The following is a 19,939-nucleotide window of genomic DNA, read 5'->3' as shown; positions in this document are numbered from 1 at the left end:
GTCCTTAATTATCACGTATACAGCGAAGCGCAGAGAAACGATTGACAGAGAGACCCCGAATGTGCCTCATTATATTCGAATAAACCGCACAGCTATGTCTTCGGTGCATGGCATAGAGAAAGATCATTTCCTCTTAATCGATAAGCTTAGGAATTGAGCAGAGTAAGGGTTCTTTTCTCCTATTCGAAAATGCTAGCAAGCACAAAGTATCAAGTCTATATGGAGAAAGAGGTAGAAAGGGAGGATGTCTAGCTGCAGGCGGTCTAATGTTGTTCTTCTCTGCATCTCCCTTGAATCTATTGTCAAATGACAGGCCACGGTTACACTTTCTTCAAATTCATACCCCCAACAACAATCCGCGCGGCAACAAACAGCGTCGCGCCGGCCATCATGACCACACCGCAGAACACCTGCAATCTGGTATATGAACCATGCAGCATATCGGGGACTAAGGCACCGCCAATGGGGGAGCCTGTCAGCGCTGCTATAGAGATAATCGAGAAACACGTTCCGTTGCGCGCGCCAACTTCATGGAGGTCGGAGATTTGAGCAATTAGGGCCGGGATAAGCGAGACGAAGGCTCCGGAGCCAAAGCCATACAGTGCGCTGAAGATAATTATGGGTGTGTTCCCGCGGGATGGGAGCCAGAGGGCTAGAACGAGGATTGCAGAGAAATAGCTGAAGATGATCATTACGTTGTATCGGCCTATGCGGTCTGCGATGTAGCCGGGAAGAGTACGGCCGAAGATACTTGTGTGTGTTAGATTAAGTCTCTCAAATGATCTAATGTCGGAGAGTGGATCACCTAGCTGCGTTCAAGATGGGAAGAAGATATGAAGACATGTTCTGTGACATCCCATAACGTTCCCCAGAGCTGATCACGAACGTAAAGGGCAAGAACATGCCCCAGAAGAAGCAAAAGGCTGCAGCAGCAGTTAGGACGAACTTAAGATCATGCAGCGGCCGGACGAAAGCCATGATATCGAATGCCTTGTTCTGCGGCTTCAACCTGGATCGTAACGTAAGGTTGGTAATTCCGAGCATGAAGAGGATAAGAAAGGCGCATATCCGCATTGCCCAGCCAAAGTCGACTTGTGGAATCAGTTTCGATACCATGATAGGGAAGATCACGCCTCCTAAACTCGATCCTGAAGCTGCGACGCCCAGTGCGAATGCTCGGCGCTTGGCGAACCAGCCACTGGCTGAGTTGATCGAGGCATTGAACACGGCACTCGCGCCAAGAGGGCTGCATATACCCTGAGAAAGGATAAATTGGTAGTACTCTGTGGAGATAGAGGCCATCATGAGGCCGAAAACATGGAAGAATGTCCCCGCGAGCAAGATCCAACGGGGTCCATAGTTATCGAAAAGGGTGCCGAAGAGTGGACCGGCGAAGAACATGACAAACGTTTCGAGGGAGGTGATCCAGGCTATGGTGCTGGGAGATAGATGGCTCAATTGGTGGCGTTCATAGTATGCTTGGAAAACACCGATACCTAGAGCAATGTAAATTAGGCTGTTCAGGCTAGCGGGTGCATCGAATCCTGACGCATAGCATGATACGCACAGTTAGTCCAACCAAAACTGACGAACATCCCGCAGAATGCTCCCAAAATAGTCATCCACGCCTGCAATCCCCCATCAGGCGGGAGGCCTGGGGCTGGAGTGACTGGCGGGCCTGAAGCTTCACGTTTCTCCCCGGGTTGGGGGCTGGCACGGGGGGGTTTAGAAGTAACGAGCTCCGTGGTATTCTGCTGGTCTGGCTGGCTACCCATCTCCAGGCCCTTTTCTAGGTGCACGCTCACTGCCGGGGTTGAATGGTCGTCAGAGATAGCGTTGATTGTCGTGCTGGCGATGGATGGGACATCCTGCTCACGATTTGCAGCTACCATGCCTGCTGCCGTCCCTCGCCTCTGAGAGAGGGCTACCAGTTCAGACTTTGGGTGTCCTTGGCTTAAAATCAACAGGCAGTTATTGTTGCAAATCTGTGCAAGAACAAAGTAGTAAAATCGAAGGCCCTCGCTCGCATCGAAAGACGGGGAGGCAAGGCGTAGTGTTTTCCAGACCAACAAGAATGAAGGCCAGTGATTGCGGGGTATTGCACCAGATAGAGGGCTAAGAATGGAGCAAGTCGATGTCCAAAGGGTCTTCGAGTCAAGGAGACACGGGCACTGTCTGATTGTCCTTCCCGATACTTGAGAAAATGGTCTATGTACACGGGAAGACCAAGGGAATATTTGCTACATGATCGCGGACTCTCAGCCTCGCGTCGAACTATAGCCCTGAATGTGACCCGGGTGATGATCCGCAAGGGCCTCCACAACCTCCCCCACCCCCTGAATTGAACCCACAACTAGGTAGGATCCCGGGGTTACTCTCCGCGGATGTATTCGAATCGCTGTGCTGTGGGTCTTGTAGCCCCTCTTAGTTATATTGTTTTGTCGCCTCTTCTAACGGGTAGACTTCCGCACGACCCAATATCACCCGGACCCAAACCGGGCTAGGTTGGCTCCTGTTGATTGATCAGTGACGTTTCGGTGTTCACATAGTCAATGGGAGTTCCTTTTATGTTATATTGTTTATCTTGTCTGTTGGATACAGGTAGGCTGGTAGCCAGGTATGTATTTCATGTATGCACCTGCGTGGGCTGTGGGGAAGACGACTTCAGTCACCACACCTTGACAGTCACCACACCTGGATAGTCACCACTAACAATGATAATAATATGATCGTTGAACGATGTGTGGATTTCTGCAATGGTCATGGATAGAGTATTCCTCTGGGTAGGTCGATCTCTTTCTCCCAATTTTCCTCACTCTGTCCTCTCGGTAAATGCGCTTGTCCAGGCCACTGCCTTACTTTTCAGACGCTCAACATCTGAAATACGAAAATCAACATGGAAAGTACCTTTTCTTGCCTCTTGAACATAAAAAGTATGGGCAAGTCAGTTGGATGAGAAAGGGCTGATTACTTCAATTAACAGAATTCCCCCAATTCACAGAATAACAGGTTCACCATTTCTTAATGTTGTTAAAGATTAGCTTCAATATTTTCGTATATTTATCGTTAGGAACCGGGAAGAGTCCTGATACAATAGATATTCTTGTACAGTCATTCTTGACCAACAAATATTTGATGATTATTCTCAGGCCCCACTACCAAGACATTGGCGTAGTTGGATTGTTTAACTAGACTTTTTCCAACCCATGGTATTAGCGTTGTCTGTGGACTATACATCTCAATTTATTGAGGTTCGCTCGATATTTCCCTGAGGCTAGGATTTTGGAAGTGGCGCTCTATATTAGGGTCATATACGGAGTATATGCTGGTCAACTCGATTTACAGGATCAATGTTCACGTTTTTACAAGCAGAAGGTTGTCCAGAAATGTCATTTTCAACCCAAATCTGTTTATCTCGCTCGTGAAGCCTGGGGTGAGTAGGAGATGAAGTGCCTGATTTACTTTGTTAAGTTGTTTCCCGGAATATACTTTATGACTGGTTCCTAACAGAAATATAGTTCGTCTCCATAGGGTTCCACAATATGGTTTGCCTTTATTAAAAGTCACTAACTACAGAGTAGAAGAGCACTAGTTCAAACCTTGGCGTAGAATCTGAGATAATATGGAGGTGTACTCTGTACATCCCCGAAGTATACAGTGCACACACAATATCAGAACGCTAGTAAAACATTCTGTAAGTATTAAAAGACAAGCTCTTGTTACGCATCTCTCTTGTTTCTACAGCATTCATATCAAAAAAGGCGGCCACAGCCAATAGGGATAGTTATTCCACACTTGCGGTGAGGCCAGTATTGCCAGGTGATCGGAGCGATGCATTAAAGGGAGACCATCCCTTAAGCTCTGTGTTTTAACGCCTCCCAGACGGCAAAAACAGTGGTTCAAAAACGTTCATCCTAGGCAGCCTTGAAGCCATTAAAGCTTTTCAGTCTAGTCAACCTCCTCGCAGCAAAATCTCAACCAGCTCGTTCAATCATGGCCGTGAAGGGCTCTTTGTTGTCCCTCGACATAGGTTTCAAGGATTGTCTGTATAGAATACGCCGTCCCAATGGAAGGGTTGTGTACGTTACGGTCAAGGATTTAGACATTATTCCAGAGGAATTTCGAACCTATGGCTCTGGTATGATATCTAAACTATCGAAGTTCAGGGAATAAAATAATAATACATAGGAAACTCTTACCGTCTATAAAGACGAAAGTGGAATTCGGTCCAAACGTGATTTATTCAAACCCTACACTTTGCAAGAACAGGAGATACCTGTTAATTGCGAGCGTGTTAATATTTTCGACTATTCGATTTTACGGAAATTGAAGAAGTCTTCCGTGTCCAGCGAGAAGAAGTCCAGTATTTCTTGAAAATAGCTAGATTTAGCTTTGAACTTTCCTGGCTTGCGTAGAAGATCCAAGTTTATTATATCTTGACACGATATAACTCAGCATTAACCCCAAGAATTGTAGAATATATTCTTGAAGAGGCACCACGCCGTATTATTAGATTTATATTTGAAAAGGTTAATGGATCTCGTCCAGATACTTCATATTTTAGAGACTGTAGAGTCGCTTTACAAAAACTTTATAATCTCGATATATTGCATAGAGATTTCAACAGAGACAATATATTTATTACGGACGAAGGAGCAAGTTTATTGACTTCGAAGACTCGTGTGTTAGCTCCGCTGAGAATCAAGAGAAATGGGATAAGAAAAAGAGCGATGAAATGCAGAGTTTTATAGAGAAGCTATCTGACAATTCTGGAAGGGGACGCCCGTTGACCGTCGGTGACGGTGTATAACACACCACTTTATATTTGTAGTGGGTGGTCCGAGAATTATATCGTCCGGCCAATATAAACCGCGTCCTCGAAGATACAGTACCTGAGTTTAGAGGTACCTTCATCAATTACGAGTCAAATGCCGAGTCAAGTGCTGGTATATATAATTGAGGCATATCGATAACGAAAAGGTGAGTATTGAAATCATTTTATGTCAGTAGTATATCAGGATTATAATATCACACGTCTCTCCAGTGTCCAGCACTGAACCAAGTCCTAGTAAAGGAAGCCATTCTCATGTCTGCCATATCACTCATCCATCTGCCATTGGTAATCCAGCGCCTCCAATCTTCCCTTCCGATTCCTAGCTGCAAACCACTCTTTCTCGAACCCATTACTGCGGTCCACTCCATCCCACCGATGCCCCGGCCTGAGTCCGTAGCGATTCGGCTGGAAAGCTCCCTTGTATAAAGGCTTCCCAGTTGCACTCTTCCCAGGACCCTTGTTGGTCAAGAATTGTGCAGCCGGGTCATTCCACCGCTGTCGGGCCCGTAACTCATCATTCATATCCTCATCATCGACCGTCCGGGCAACAGGCATCGCCCGCGCTTCCTGAAGCTGCTCTCGACGTTTCTCTCGTTCTTGCCGCTGGACATCGCCCATCAGCGCCTCCTTCGCCTGTTCCTCCTTCTCCAGCTTCTCCTGCTCCGCCTTGCGCGCCTCCGCCCGTTTCATAGCCACATTAATGATTCGTCCAGACGCATCACGATAAATCGTCTCCTGCGCTTGTCCCCCTGCCGGACTATCCTTATACAGGGCCGCCTCGACCTTCTTCCGCCGTTCCTGCGCAGCAACCATCGCAGCCGTCTGCGCCGCAGTCTGTAGACCCGCCCTCGCACCAGACTCCATCCTCATCGCCCCATCATCCTCATCCTCCCCCTCAACCACAGCAGGCGCATCATCATCCCCCCCTTCATTCCTCCGCGCCGCATTCTCAGCCGCAGCTGACGCGATAATCGCATCCGCAGCGTCCTGCTCGTTCCCGGCACCGCTAGAGTCTTCCAATTCGACTTTTTCGTGCGCCGGAACTCCGCACTCCGGCCAGACGCCACGAGGGACGGACCATCCTCGTCATCGTTCATAAAGTTCGCCGCGGAGCTCTTGAGATCGGGCGGGTCGTCATCAGCAATGATCAGGCCTTGCGCGGCGGTGTCGATTTCCTTGGTCTTCTTGCGCTTCTTTTTTGGTCTCTCGGTGGCGGGATCCGCGGTTAGATAGTTCTTCGCGAGGTAATCGGCTAGTGAGGATGAGGGCATTTTGTGACCGTGATTGTGCTGTTTTTGGTGTATGCGAGCTTGGTTAAAAGCTGGTTGGGTGTCGCTGTTATCTGATAATCGGAGGATTGTTTCGCCGGTTTGTAGTTTGGGGTTTTTTAAAGGGAAGGCGGTCAGCTTGGCTCTGCGCTAAGTAGGGGCCTGTACTAGTAATTTATCCCTCTTGTATCCCCATTAACCATAGATAATTTGGGCTTGAAGTTTGGGTACGTGGAGGAAGCGAGCCACAAATAGAGATTAGCCAGCTTAAAGCAAACTTCAATGTCTGGCCATTGCGACATGCTGATCCTACGAAAGATTCGACCTCCACTGAACTATCTCGGAAAATGTTCAAAACTTCTGCCAGATCAATTACTGCGACCGCCTACTTTATTGTCCCATGACTGGCAATCGATAAGTTTCAATGCGATAAAAGTTGTCATTTATGTACAGATATATTTAGTATAAACAATTATGAATTACACATGAACGTTATCGATGAAGCGCCGGAGATATATTCCAACTTTATTACGAACTGCCGTCAGACTCTTCAGGAATCGTCGCAAACTTGTTCAGTACCTGCTTCAAGATAGGCCGTCGGATGGGTTTACTACTTGGATCAGCAGCTTGACGGTATACTGCAGGGTATGCGCTCACCTAATGAACATGTCCATCCCGGAATCCATGCAATCTTTGATATTGCTATCCTCGGAAAAGGCGCTCAGCGCGACAATCGGCGCAGAGTATCCCATCTCGCGGATGAGTCGCGTACTCTGAAGTCCATCGAGGATAGGCATCTGCGTGCGTCAGTTGTTGTATGACAAAAGATGCAGAAGGAGCTTTACCTGAATGTCCATGAAGATGAGGTCGAATACCTTGCCCTCTTCCATGTTAGCCTTGACGGTGTCGTACGCCTCTTGCCCATCCTTGACTACCGTCACGTCGTAGACTGCCTCAAGGGCAAGCATCCTGACAGGGTTAGCTGTTGGAAGGGTACAACCATGGACATGCTGAACGTACCGAAGGGCCACTTCCTGATTGATCTTATTATCCTCGGCCATTAACACGCGGATCTTCTTTGGACCAGTGTCCGAGGAGTTGTTGGACTCCGGACCATTTGATGGAGATGAAGAGGTAGAGGGAACAGTAGGGGCGAAGAATGGCTGGCTTAACCCAACCAGACGTGGTTGGACATCTGGCTTAGTGCTGAGTGTTTCTTTACTACCCACAGTGCTGTGGTTCGACGGGGTCTGAGCAATATTGGAAAACTCTTCCAGCGAAAGCGACATGACGCTCGGGGTTCTTGAGCCGTCAACGCTGGAGCTTCGCGTGCTAGCTGCTGCCTCCTTCACGAACTTCAACGGTATCTTCAGGGTAAACAGTGCCCCGTTGCCTTCTTCACTATCCAACAGAATTATGCCTCCCATAAGTCGAGATAGTTGAGCACATATACTCAAACCAAGACCAGTTCCTCCATATTTCCGGTTCAGCCCTAGGTCTCCCTGTACGAAGGGATCAAAGACACGTCTCTGCATGTTGGCTGGAATACCCGGTCCGTTATCCTCGACCTCAAACTGGAATATCAGTGTCCGCAAGTCGGACGGCACAGGCACCCGTGTATCCACCTGGCTGTCGAGAAGATCGGTACCGTTCACCGGCATTACGCTCAACGGCGACGAGGTACCCGAACGTAATTGCGAGCTCGGCTTTGAGTCTTGCACCAGTGTCACGGAGCTATCGGGACTCCGGACTTCCTCCACACACCGGATGCGAACCTCGACCTTGCCATTCTCAGGGGTGAACTTGAGACTATTCCCAACCAAGTTGATCAGCACCTGCAGGATCCGATGTTGATCGCCCCAGAGCACCATGTCCTTGAGTCTGCCTGTCTGCGGTGGACCAACAGCGGGGTGTACCCGTTCAACTCCTTGTTCCTGGCACATGGTACCCCGAGACTGACTATCTCCAGGGCCGACGTAGTCGACACTGAAATTAATACGCTTCTCATGAACCTGACTCTGGAATATGATTGAAAGTTGAGAACGAATGTCGGAGAGTCTAAATTCCTTTTCCTCTAGGTGAATAGCCTGCTCGATCTGATTCCTGCTGAAAGTCAACAGGTCATTTAATAGATGCAGGAGGAGATCGCCCGATTTGTAGACAACTTGAAGCGACTTCTTAATCCGATGCAGATCTTCCTCCCCCATGCACACCGCGCACATGCCCAAAATGCCATTGAGCGGGGTCTTGAGCTCGTGCGAAATGTTGGCGATGAACAAGGTCTTGCTCTCGTTGGCCGCCTCTGCCGCCAACTTGGCCTTCTGGAGCTCCTTTGTCCGCTCAACCACGCGTTCTTCCAGACGGTTGTATTGGATTGTCAGCTCGTCTGACATCTCATTGAACGTGCTGGTTAGCTCTGTAAGCTCATCTGTCACACAGGACCTCCGTTCCTTCACCCGCGAAGGTATCCGGAAGGAGGACCGGGGATCCCGTCGATCGCCGAAGCTGTGAGAGCTGTTGAATCGCTCCAACGGCCGTCGGAGGCGTTTCACCCAAGACGCAGGCGCGGCCTTTTCATCCATATGTTCTTCAATGGTCTGTACCGTGTCTCCATGCCCCTCGCCCTCATGCTCCATGTAGCCTGGAGACGATGTTGGCGGCACCTCTGGCTCGATCGATTTCTGAGCGGCCTCGCGCATCCTGCGAATAGGAGCAACAGCCCAGTGCGCCAGCAGAGGTACAACCAAGATAATGAACCCCGCGGTTCCGAACACACAAGCAAGGATTATCTTCCGCAATCGAACCACCGCCGTGAAGGCTTCGGAATGCGTTTCTTCCACCAGAAGAATCCATTCAACTAGTGAAGTTTTGGGCCGGACCGCGCCCACCGCGACGTTGTACCCTTGTTCATTTTTGGTCGAGAGTTCGCCGACGGGTTTATTCTGGCTCTCCTCGGGTTCGGCCATTAACTTCAGTGCCATGGGGTACTTGGAAAGCTCGAAGGAGGTACCGGCGGAGACGCCACGGTGACGGCTGTCTTGGGACGGCAGCGGAGTGGGCTCGAAGATGTAGTGAACCTGTGCGTCGGCGATCGCTGGCCGATCAGGGGACGAGGTGGCGGTTGCAGACTCCGCGGCGAAGCGGTTCTCCGGTCTCGAGGGCCCGAGTAGCAGGACTTGCCCGGTGTTGCCCAGTCCGTCGCGAGAGCTGACCACATTTTGCACGTTCGCCGCACTGGCGACAACCCTACAGTCCGTTAGCATGGATGCCTTGCCTCTCGTTTCCCGTCGCCCGATACAAGACCACCTACGTCATGAAACCAAGGATATCCGTATTTGATGTATTATTCACGATGGGCAGTGTCAGGGAAACAAGGGAAAAGGAGCTGTTGATTGCTATGGGTCCCAGCAGCAGCGCAGAAGTTAATCCTAGAGTGTACTCCGGAAAGGCATGCACCGTGGTGGAACTATCGCCTTTCGAGGACTGTGTATATGTCAAGTTCGGATAGAGGGCCGAGGGGTATCCAAGTCCTTCATGTCCCAGCATTACGGAGCTGCCATTTGGGTAGGTGTATGGAAGCGTGATCTCTGGTATGGAATCACTGGTGACGCCCAACAATCGGTCGCGACCGCCTTGTCCGTTCTTCGAGTAGAGAATCGCCTGGTATGTGCTTAGGTATCCCCGGCTTCCTAGTGCCGATTGTATGTCGGTGATGGAATTCGCCCAGTTGGCGTCCGATGTATTCCCGGCATAGTAACGTCGTAGAGATGATTGTACCAGGAGCCGCGTGGAGATGGTTTTGCAGGTCACTTCGAGGAGCTCCAGGCTCGAGGCGATCTGGCTCGCCTTGATGGTCGCGACCAGTTCAAGCCCTTGCGATCTGTTCGGGGGTCAGTGACCATGAGCGCACGTGCAAGACTTACCACCTACTCGACATCGACTACAAAACTATACGTGGTGGTCCACTAGTGCGTCTTGTCAGCTTGTCGATCTCCCTTGCCAGTCTGTATGGTACAAACTTACTGTCGCCACGGCGAGGATGACAATACCCACCAGGGCTGTCAGGAGGACCAGCAGCCCTAGCTGCACAGCAATGGGGATGCGCATCCGGGCACGGCAATGTTAGCAATGGTCAGTCCATAAAGGAGATCATGCCCTGAGGTGTCCTATTATGACGATCGAGGATCTGGAGAAGAGAGGAACACCGGGCTAGCAGGAGTGAGATGCATGTCTATTTGATTCATTAACCGTCCGCGGTTGGGAACAGCCCAGAATATTCTGCACTAACCACGTTGGAAGCGCAAGGTTGCTGCCATCCCGATTAATTCCTTGGATTCAGCCCGAGCAAGGGTCTGACTTAGACTGCGTTGATTTGCTGAGAGCCCGCCACATAGAGGAGCTAATGAGGGTCTAGACTTCCTAGTACTAGGCGAGGTCCCGCGCATGACACGCATGATTGGCATGAGGCTGGTGGGGATCCGCGGATACTCCGTTGGCACGCTGTAGAGCATGTCAACCGAGCTTGAGAAAAACAGGTTTTGATTTCTCTTACGAGGTACAACTTGTCGATTTATGCTACGATGCCCGGGGTTTATTTTTCCGATTTGTTCTTTTCTTTTTATTTATTTATTTATTGCCGATTTTGTCATCTCACCCCGGAACCTTAATATTCCTATTCAATTAGCCCTATGTCGACGATGTTAGCCCACGGTTGTCTCGTAGAATGCCTAAATTACCTTAAAGATTACTCCGGATTGGATTGGTTTTCATGTTCCTTTCATAAGCTATAGACAGAATGGTCCTATCCGAAGACCCATATAGCTAACAGTGATATTTGCCAGACGGCTGGCAACCCCAGAGTAACGGCGAATTGTGCCCACAGGATAACCTTGTCAGACCTAAGTGATGTACAATTCATAGTGTCGTCCAGATGATCTCGTTCTATTGGTACGATCTAATGGGTTAGTGTGATTTCCAGATTCATCGTCATGCCATACCCCGGTCTACACTAGTACGAAATTCTTGGACAAGCTTAATGTGCAAAATACAATTTCAGCGACCGTATCGTTATTGCTTTCATGCATGATTCGATCCATTGATCTGAAAGTCTTCAACTAGCACGGCTTCTAGTCGATTCCTACCAGCCCTGCTTTGAGCCGCCGTTATGGATTTCAAAATGAACTAGCCCCTCTGAAAAAAAGAAAAAAAAAAGAAAAAAGAAAGAGAGAGAAAAGAAATGAAAAAACAGCGCGAGTATCGCTGGTGTTGTGTATTTCGTATTTTCGTTATAGACAATTCATGAGTTTCCTGCAATTATTGCATCGCATTCTTAATGATAATCTGTCGGACAGGTAAGATACGCGAGGAAGAATTACGCCTCACAATTTCCAAGAAAAAGCAACAAAAGTATACTTCTGGTTCGATGTATATTTTACGGGCCAAGTAAGCTGACAAGGTATGCAGACAAGTGAATGACCCACTCGTAGTATTTTGTTCTAGGCTATCGACGGCCTCCAAGGGCTTGGCTACCTAAGCTATACATGATACAAGCTCGATGTAATGGCAGACAATCTAGATCGTCCCATGGTGACCTATGGGGCTACTATGAAGGGATCGCTCTGGATTAATGATGTACCCTCTGCCGTGCCGGATTACACCCAAGTAATGTACCCATTCGTCACGGCAAGCAAGGGGTGACTGGTCAGAGCTCAGATTCCCTCAGCCGCGCCTGGCCAGGACGAAGACAAATGATACCTGGCCCGACAGCGATGCTCTACACTTGCATGAAAGTCATGCTTGTACTGGCGACTTGGGTATCTCAAAGGGGGGGAGAAACACAGCAGAAGCAAAGGTAAGGTTTCACCTGGCCAGCATCAGCACCATGCCTCCCTTTATGTGATATCCGGCCGAGCGCCGTACCTCGCATAGCGTTATTCTTTGTTACACGAAGAGGGCCCATGCGGGCGAGCTTGACGGTGATCTCGATGTCGACGGCAGTGAGCCAAACCCCCTAAGATGGAGGATATAACACATGATATACGGGACTCCCCAAGGGATGATACCTTCGCTTCGTGCTTACGAGTATCTTAGAAGGCCATTCTAGTCCACATGCTGACGTACTATATGAGGTAGATTCTCTTGGAACCCTACTTTACGAGTATCTGCGCTTCTGACGTTTCGGAGTAATATTGGAAGATGTGGTTATTCTGTTGCAAAAACCAAGTCGGCCGTAACGTCGAGCAGCCGAATCAGCAGAATATCATAGGAGTTGGGCAATTCACCGTTGTGCATAGACTCAACAACAGCATTGTTCGAAAGGTCCCAGTAGATAAGGCAGACATCTACAACACCCGCGCGGTCGAGATCGAAGCTCAAGTCTATCGCCACCTCGGACGACACAAACGCATCGCGCGATGTCTACAATGCAGCGAGGATTATATTGATCTACGATACGAGGCAAAAGGCGACCTAGAGTCATATCTGAGCCATCATTGTGTAAGTGATCGCTTCAGATATCGGATGGCTCGGCAGGCTGTAAAAGCAGTCATCTTCATTCATGGGAAAGGCGTCATTCACTCCGACCTTTCCGCTCGACAGTACCTCGTTGATAAACGGTACAGCGCTAGGTTATCCGACTTTGGTGGATCATCATTGCAGGGCTCGGATGCTATTATCATGGAGAACGCGACACATTTTCTGCCTAGGGATGAAGATGCGCCCAACACCGTGCAAAGTGATATATTTGCCCTCGGGTCGACTCTTTACGAGATACTGGTCGGTCGCAAACCTTACGAGGGATTGGAAGACGAAAAGATCCAACAATTGTATTTGAACAAAACGTTTCCTTCACTAGACGAGATAAGATCTGTGTCATGGCGGACCATCATCCTCAAATGCTGGATGAGCGAGTATAAAGTCGCTTCAGATATTCTGAAAGATGTCACAATCCCCCCTCTGATCTCGCACATCTTCTCCTGGCGCAACTCTCGCACTATACGCACAAATTGAAGAATTCAACTCTCATTCTTGAGAAAGCTTTCCAATGATGATGGCACCAGTGAAGGCGGGTTATACAAAACGGGGCATATTCATGGGTTCCCTGGGAATGCAATTGGATTAGAGTAGTTTGGACTAGAATGGCGAAGAAAGTCAGACGTACCTGTGCTTAGGGCATTTCCCTTTGACTCTATTAGACCCACTGTGCCGCACTTCATACTTGGGACAGGAATTCCTGGGACCTGTGGCTGGCTTTTCAGGGCAATCCGGACCAGGGATCAACTCAGCCTTGTTACAGTCTGAGTTTCTGCAGCCCTGGCTATGTATCGTGATAGCTTGGTAATCCACACACATCTCTTCGTTCAGTATGAAAGTCAGAATAGAACTTTCCGAGGCTTTCAACAAGATTCGATCGCAGCTGCGACTAGGTTGAGTCCTGAGTTACCAACACGGTGGTCGAGGGCCGTCTTTAATTATCTGAAGTACTATGTCAGAGCTCCTGCGCTCGGACACGGCATCGTTACACGTACCAAACTCATCATACCTATAGGGGAGACGTTATCCAGGGCCTAGATCATTCAACCCTAGGACCGTCTCACGGTCTGATTCTTGGTAGGCGTTGACCGCCCTATACAGCTAGTTCTAACGATGAAGTGGTGTTCATTTAGGTTTCTTGTGGTCCCATTCGTTCACCTCCTGATGGCGCAACCAGAAAGAGAGCCAGTAGCGCAACGGCCTGCCGTCTCTATATTTGAAAACAAAGGGTATATGCTTTAAACGTTCGACTACGATTGACCGCCTCTCTTATACACTCCCATTGGCAGTGTTCTTATTTAAGTTGCCGAGGTAAATATGAATCCATCCTTTTTAAGAGACTAATTTGATACGATAACAGTCGCGTGATAGGGCTGGACTTTGTATCTCCCTCCCCGCACTTCCTATGCAGTGTCTTTCAGCTATATCTACATAGCATTAGCTTTATTATTGCGTAGATTTACGGTTTTCTCTTGTAGTGCGTTTATATCCCAGATTTTAAGAAGCCAATACTAATGCTCGCCTAGTGCCACCAGGACGAAGTGTAGGTAATTGTGAGAACACACTTTGTATGTCTCTTACTCTGTGAGTTTAATCAATAGATACATGGTCTAGTCTGATAAACAAAGTCATGGATTGCAATTTCTTTCCCTATGCATCCGCTCAGCTTCTTATATCGAAAACGTCTATTTACGAAGCACTCGTTGCAATTCAACGTAGCTTAGCCACAACCCTTACACCCTTCGACCCATCCTTCGGCATAGCAACATGATAATCGTGCTCAAAAGAAACATCCCTCTCATCCGTCTCCCACAACTCCATATCAAACATCCGCGTAAGCGCAGCAGTAACAAGATACAGCTCCGCCCTGGCAAGCTCAATCCCCAAACACTTCCTTCCGCCTCTCGAAAAAGCCAACTGGAATTTCCTGCGCTCACGACCCTCATCCCCCAGCCAGCGCTCGGGACTAAATACGTACGGGTCCGGGAAGACTGATTCAGCGGTATGTGCGCTCAACGTCGTGATACTAACGGGTGTGCCGGGAGGGAGGGTATAGGATCTACGCGTGGGGCCTGGTGTGGTCACATACGCGGATGGGGTATAGGTTATGGGCTTGTGCTGGATACGGGCTGCGCGAGCGGTCACGCCGAAGGAGAGTCGGTTGCCTTCTTCGATGACAGCGGAGAGGTACGGGAATTGCTCTAGTTGCGTCCAGGTTGAGGGTGTCGGCAGGGTATCTAGTTCTTTGCGGAGTGTTGCGAGGAGAGAAGGGTTGGCGAGGAGATGGTAGAAGATGATATTGAGTGTTTGGGCGGGGGACTCTGTTCCTGCGAGGGTCAGTAGTGCGCCTTCTTGTTCCAGGCGCAGGAGGGCTTTTTCGGATGCGGGGAGGTTGGGGTTGTCGAGCACGGATTCGTAAACGGATTCTTTGCCTCCTGGATTGATTGACTTTTTCCCGTTTAAAGTGCTGGATGCTTTTGCCCTCATGATTGTGGTCAATTCCGCACGGACTCTCTGGTATTGTTGTTAGTGGTGTACATTGCCTGTGGTGGATGGTGGAGGACTTACATCAAAGAGTTCGTGCATGTCAATGAGTCCAGGAGGCATGACAGGCCTGGTTATGCGTTGTGGCAGTGCTTCGAGAATGTCCGGGATCCATGGAAAGTGCTTGTTCATGTTGATTCCCTTGAGCAACTCATGACTGTTGCGGCGGAGCCTGGCCGCCGCCTGTTCATCTGAGAGTACGTCGGTTTGGTGGGCAAATAAAAAGTTGGCGACAACACTACACTTCGTAATGAGTAATCTTGACCAGCATGTTTAATTCACCGAGGTTCATACTCATTGGAAAATCCATAGAATGCGTCCGATAGATTGATGGGAGCTCCCGTCGCCGCATGTTTGTCGATCAAATCGCACAACTGGTTCACCTTTGCGGTGATCACGCCTTCGAGTGAGAGAACGTTGCGCTTACTGAAGAAGGGAGTGAGCGCTTCCCGACGGATCTTGTGAAGGTAGTAGTCGGCAGTGGTCCCAATGCCACCGGGGACACGTAAGGTGCGTAGCTGGTAGTCATACTTGTCGAGGCGGGTCATCGATGGGGCGTAGATTGTGTCGAGGTAACCAACATCGTTGATGTGGACCTCATCCGGGGTTACCCGGATGATGGGCCCTGAGCATCCAATCAGTACTACAGTGTAGCGAACTGGAAAGAAGAACCATACCGTATTGCTTGTGAAGCTCTTGAATTTTAAATACGTACTGCCCTGGCTGGACGACATCATAGTAGAATTCATACCACCAGGTGAGTGCCGCCAGTCGGGGGCCTGGAATGTGGGATAAGGAATGGAAATAAAGACGACGGATGGCTTCGATGGCGGTCCATAGCGCCAGAAGGAGGAAGCTTGTCTCGACCGCCTGAAGCAGAGCCATACTGTTGCACTGTGCAAGGCGGTAAATCGAATAGGAACTGAATGAATGCCGTTTTAAGGGAACTTGTTGTGCCACGAAGCTCGATGCCAAGAGAGCCAAACAAAGAGAAGCATCCAAGCCTAAACTAGTAGACCCTGGCTAGTCTGTACAATCAAATATCAGTCCTAACACTGGTCAATCACCTCATCTGTCGCTGCGGGGCCAACTCGCGGCAGTTACTGGATGCAACGTGGTAAGCCCTAATGCAAGGCTGTACAGTGGCGCAAGCGGCCCGGAATGAAACCAAAGCACCTACCACACCGTAGGCGATTTTGTCATCTACGTGCGCCTCTAAGATGTGCCTAGATTACGCGCCATCTTGCTGCCTCAAGGATCAAATTACTGATCGCCTGGGAAGGATGAATTCTTCCTCATGCCGAACTCTGCGATACCAATATCCCTCGTGACCATCAGGAGAGACACGTTTCGTTTTTAGTTCTTCAACGATGAGAATAGTAGCTGGTTGCCCCTCATATAAGATGGCACCGATGTACGCTACACCACTTGGGGTGATAGTCGTCGGCACGGTGTTTCCTGTGTTGGGACTAATCGTGGTCTTCCTACGATTCTACATGCGGATCGAAGTTGGACCATGGCATATGCTCTGGATGGATAATTGGTTGACGATCCCAGCATTGGTATGTATATACTTCTCACTAACATTTCCTAATCTGTGTCACTGAAGCTTGACCAGATAGTCGAATTAATTCTAGCCGCTCTACTAATATGGGGAGGCTGACGAGATCCTTAGGGGTTATCCTTCCTCCCAAACTGTCCCCGGCCCCAACGGTTGCCTCTTCTCCACATCGCCACGTCAGAGCATACCTCAATAGGTATGGCCATTCATGCTCTGGTGGTGACTTTTGCTCGTCAATATAGATGTTAATGGTACTCTTGGAGACAATATTTCGCTCACATCGCTACCATCCTCGCCGTCGGCTTCATCCAGCTTCCAGACTCCTAAGAGTGTTTGGCTATGGCCCGCACGAGCGGGCCAAAAGCAACAGCTCGGCACCCATGAGACTCAGAATATGCAACACAGCACGAAACAGGAAGATTGGAAGCATTATAGCTAATGACTGTAACTCGCCGGGTGGATAACACGGCACTTCCTCACTTCCAACCATGATACCAACATTACCATTTATGACGTCCTGTATAGTCATGGTAGAAGTTGGCATGTGAGTTGGGGAACGCAGGCATCACAAGAAGCCATCTTCCATGATTGCTTATCTCCGAGATACCAGTACCACCCTCCATAGGATACCCTAGTGCAAGAAAGAGCCAAACCTACCGCTAAGTTTCGCGGATCGTGGATTCTGGAGAGAAGCTCTCATCACCGGGCTCTGCATTCTATCCGGAGCTTTCCTACGCGAACATGCACAGAATCCTTGAACCTGGCGAGGGCATGTCAGGTCTCAGGAGTATAGTGAGATAACACGCCCCCGTGATATAGTAGCTTTTCGCTTGAAAGGTCTCACATACGAGAACACCAACTGGGTACAATTCCAACGGTATAGTGAGCTCTATAGTTCCAGCGATTCCGAGGACGAAGGCATCGTCAATCAGCGTGAGATAAATCGTGTCGGCTCACGGAATCGTTGCGACTCCGTAGGAATCGGCCGCAGCGCAGAATTGGAGGAATGGTTTCAATAATGCGTGGAGTAGTGGTGGAAAAGGGTTGTGGTTGGACTGAGCCGATTGACGATACCTTCACCGGTCTTGGCGGCAATGTGGTGAGGCTACAAGTGAACGTAGACGGAAGCTGATATCCTCTATACTGGAACGATGCGGCTTGGATTGCGTTGTTGTGCGCGTAGTATCAGAGTTGGCATTGGGGCTGAGTCGGTTCAACTCAATATAGGGATCCTCTAATGGCCTTCCTGCGGATTGCTTCGCAATGTAGATCAATTTGTTCAAGACTCCGTATTCGATCTTCAGCTTAATACTGTACACAGTAGCCTTCAGCGTGGTCTGGTAGATGTAGTAATTTGCGCATTCTACTGCGATCAGAGCAATGTCCATCAGGATGCAGACCATGTTCATCACAAATAACTGTAAGATGATGTTACGGTTGTCTCGGTTGGGGTTCAGTTTCAGCATGCGCGTAGTTTCCCATATGTAGATACCCGAGATGATCAGTTCCTGGGCGCAGAATCCCGCGACTTGGACTCTCTCCATGATATTATACGCATGCAGGTACTTGTACGACTGCATGTAATTGGCAGCGTATGTCAATATGGTGGTCGGTACATGCAGGAGAAAGACGTTGGCAATGATCATGCCGCAGACAAAATTCAACACCCGTGTATTTTGAACAACCAAGTGTAGTCTTGAGTAAAGTACGAATGACTGCCCGGTCACCATGGTCCACCACCCAACTGTGACAAGTGTCAACGAGACCCAGATTGCTGACGTCAGATCAAAAAATTTCATGAAAAAGCCGATCGAGTAGGGGAGGATCCCCGCGGTCGAAATCAGCAAACTCCAAAAGTAAATCCCTTTATACTGCTTGAAGATCGAGAAGATGAGAACCAGTAACTCAATGGAATTATACCAGGCGATCACCACGAAGGTGGTGATCGTGATGCGAAGGCCATCGCTGTTACCCGTGTAACTACCCGTAACCCAATTCGACGGGCTGGACGAGCTGTCGGTCGACATAATTATTAGTGAATCAGTCAGGGAGAGGGTGTGTCAGTAGCAGTGAACTGTGGAATGTCCATGGTCTAGACGATGAGTATAGGAGTGGCCTGATCACGGCTTGCCAACACAGCACAAAAAGGAAAGGGAAAAAGGTGCTTGTGAGTTGGAACCGGAGAAATTTTGCGGGGACATTTGCAGATGGCTGCCCTCTTGGGTCTAGTGTCTTTTTACGCGATTAGATTCATTCCTCGCTGTTCGTATTAGACTAACCTTTTAGTTCGCCCGCATCTCGAGTAGGTTGCAGAGTCAGCTTGACAAGTCGCATACTCTTTTGTCTCAATATACTATAGGAGCAAGTCCATGCAGAAGACCAGCAGTGGCTTTAACAAAAAAGCAAAAAACTACTCAACACCCCCCAATTAAGCTTACTTATCCTCCAATCAAGATAGAACAAGGCCCAAGCTCAAGATAGAGTCCAGAAAGTAAGGGTCCAGTTTCGTTTTGCTAGTCCGAGTCTGGTTAGACTGTATGCTCTCACCCAATAGTATACCCTTAAATGCTTAATCATAAGCTTCCAGGGTCGCCATCCATAAACTCCCTGCATAAATGTTGATGTGTCAACCTCATCGTACAAGCCACTGTACTATCACAGTCATGCCATGGTCTATTCATTTGACTTTTTAATTGTGATTCAGGCTTTCGGCTACGACAGAGAATCATCAATAGTTCATAGTGGTGTTCCAGAAAGTGCGGTCTGTTTTGACCAGGCCTTTTGTGACCTTCCAAGTTCTCTCTGGTCTACATCTCTCTTATGAGATCTAGATTTGCGCTCAATATCAGAGATTTGGATGCGACATGGAACGCTTGGCTGACTACGATTATCATCGCGATTCTGACGGCAGACAGACCGGTTCAACGTGGGATTCTTGTTCTCGGGACTAAAAACGGCTAGATGGCTTGAGCAGGAGCCTCCTTTGAATGGACGGACTATTGTTCTTCATCGGAAACGATACAATGACTATTCTTAGCTGCACGCTTTGGTCAAAAGCGCCGCATGAATCAAGGGGTATTATCCAGTCGACGATGAAAGATTTCCAAAAGGTTACTGGCTGGGCCATTGATGACTGACTACAATGCAACTCACGATTTACATCCTGCCTGGTTACTGAGAGAGATACAGTAGATACGTCGG

At 48.9% G+C, this 19,939-nt stretch overlaps 5 protein-coding genes across 5 annotated transcripts; 1 reads left to right on the top strand and 4 right to left on the bottom strand.

The window, feature by feature from the left end:
- Window positions 1-320: 320 nt before the first annotated feature.
- Window positions 321-1,892, bottom strand: ANOM_001759 (MCT family MFS transporter; the record flags this gene model as incomplete). The annotated part of the gene is made up of 3 exons (XM_015547016.1): window positions 321-750; window positions 806-1,496; window positions 1,568-1,892. 3 exons carry the CDS (start codon window positions 1,890-1,892, stop codon window positions 321-323), a joined length of 1,446 nt encoding a protein of 481 aa, XP_015410789.1.
- A 3,206-nt stretch (window positions 1,893-5,098) lies between these two features.
- On the bottom strand, window positions 5,099-6,105 carry cwc26 (putative cell cycle control protein (Cwf26); the record flags this gene model as incomplete). The annotated part of the gene is made up of 2 exons (XM_015547015.1): window positions 5,099-5,859; window positions 5,913-6,105. The coding sequence occupies 2 exons, from the start codon at window positions 6,103-6,105 to the stop codon at window positions 5,099-5,101; spliced, it is 954 nt and encodes a 317-aa protein (XP_015410788.1).
- A 433-nt stretch (window positions 6,106-6,538) lies between these two features.
- Window positions 6,539-10,209, bottom strand: tcsB (putative sensor histidine kinase/response regulator TcsB/Sln1; the record flags this gene model as incomplete). The annotated part of the gene is made up of 7 exons (XM_015547014.1): window positions 6,539-6,712; window positions 6,760-6,899; window positions 6,948-7,071; window positions 7,123-9,348; window positions 9,413-9,982; window positions 10,033-10,067; window positions 10,126-10,209. 7 exons carry the CDS (start codon window positions 10,207-10,209, stop codon window positions 6,631-6,633), a joined length of 3,261 nt encoding a protein of 1,086 aa, XP_015410787.1. The 3' UTR covers window positions 6,539-6,630.
- A 2,088-nt stretch (window positions 10,210-12,297) lies between these two features.
- On the top strand, window positions 12,298-13,110 carry ANOM_001756 (uncharacterized protein; the record flags this gene model as incomplete). The annotated part of the gene is made up of 1 exon (XM_015547013.1): window positions 12,298-13,110. The coding sequence occupies one exon, from the start codon at window positions 12,298-12,300 to the stop codon at window positions 13,108-13,110; it is 813 nt and encodes a 270-aa protein (XP_015410786.1).
- Window positions 13,111-14,343: 1,233 nt separating this feature from the next.
- ANOM_001755 (cytochrome P450) lies at window positions 14,344-18,765 on the bottom strand (the record flags this gene model as incomplete). Its single annotated transcript, XM_015547012.1, has 9 exons — window positions 14,344-15,147; window positions 15,202-15,415; window positions 15,472-15,802; window positions 15,855-16,186; window positions 16,245-16,403; window positions 16,494-16,661; window positions 16,927-16,961; window positions 17,018-17,061; window positions 17,856-18,765. The coding sequence occupies 9 exons, from the start codon at window positions 18,763-18,765 to the stop codon at window positions 14,344-14,346; spliced, it is 2,997 nt and encodes a 998-aa protein (XP_015410785.1).
- Window positions 18,766-19,939: the final 1,174 nt, after the last annotated feature.

The sequence above is a fragment of the Aspergillus nomiae genome (genome assembly GCF_001204775.2).
Source record: "Aspergillus nomiae NRRL 13137 chromosome Unknown contig00023, whole genome shotgun sequence".
Lineage (NCBI taxonomy): Eukaryota > Fungi > Ascomycota > Eurotiomycetes > Eurotiales > Aspergillaceae > Aspergillus > Aspergillus nomiae.
This window is presented reverse-complemented; position numbering and strand designations above follow the sequence as displayed.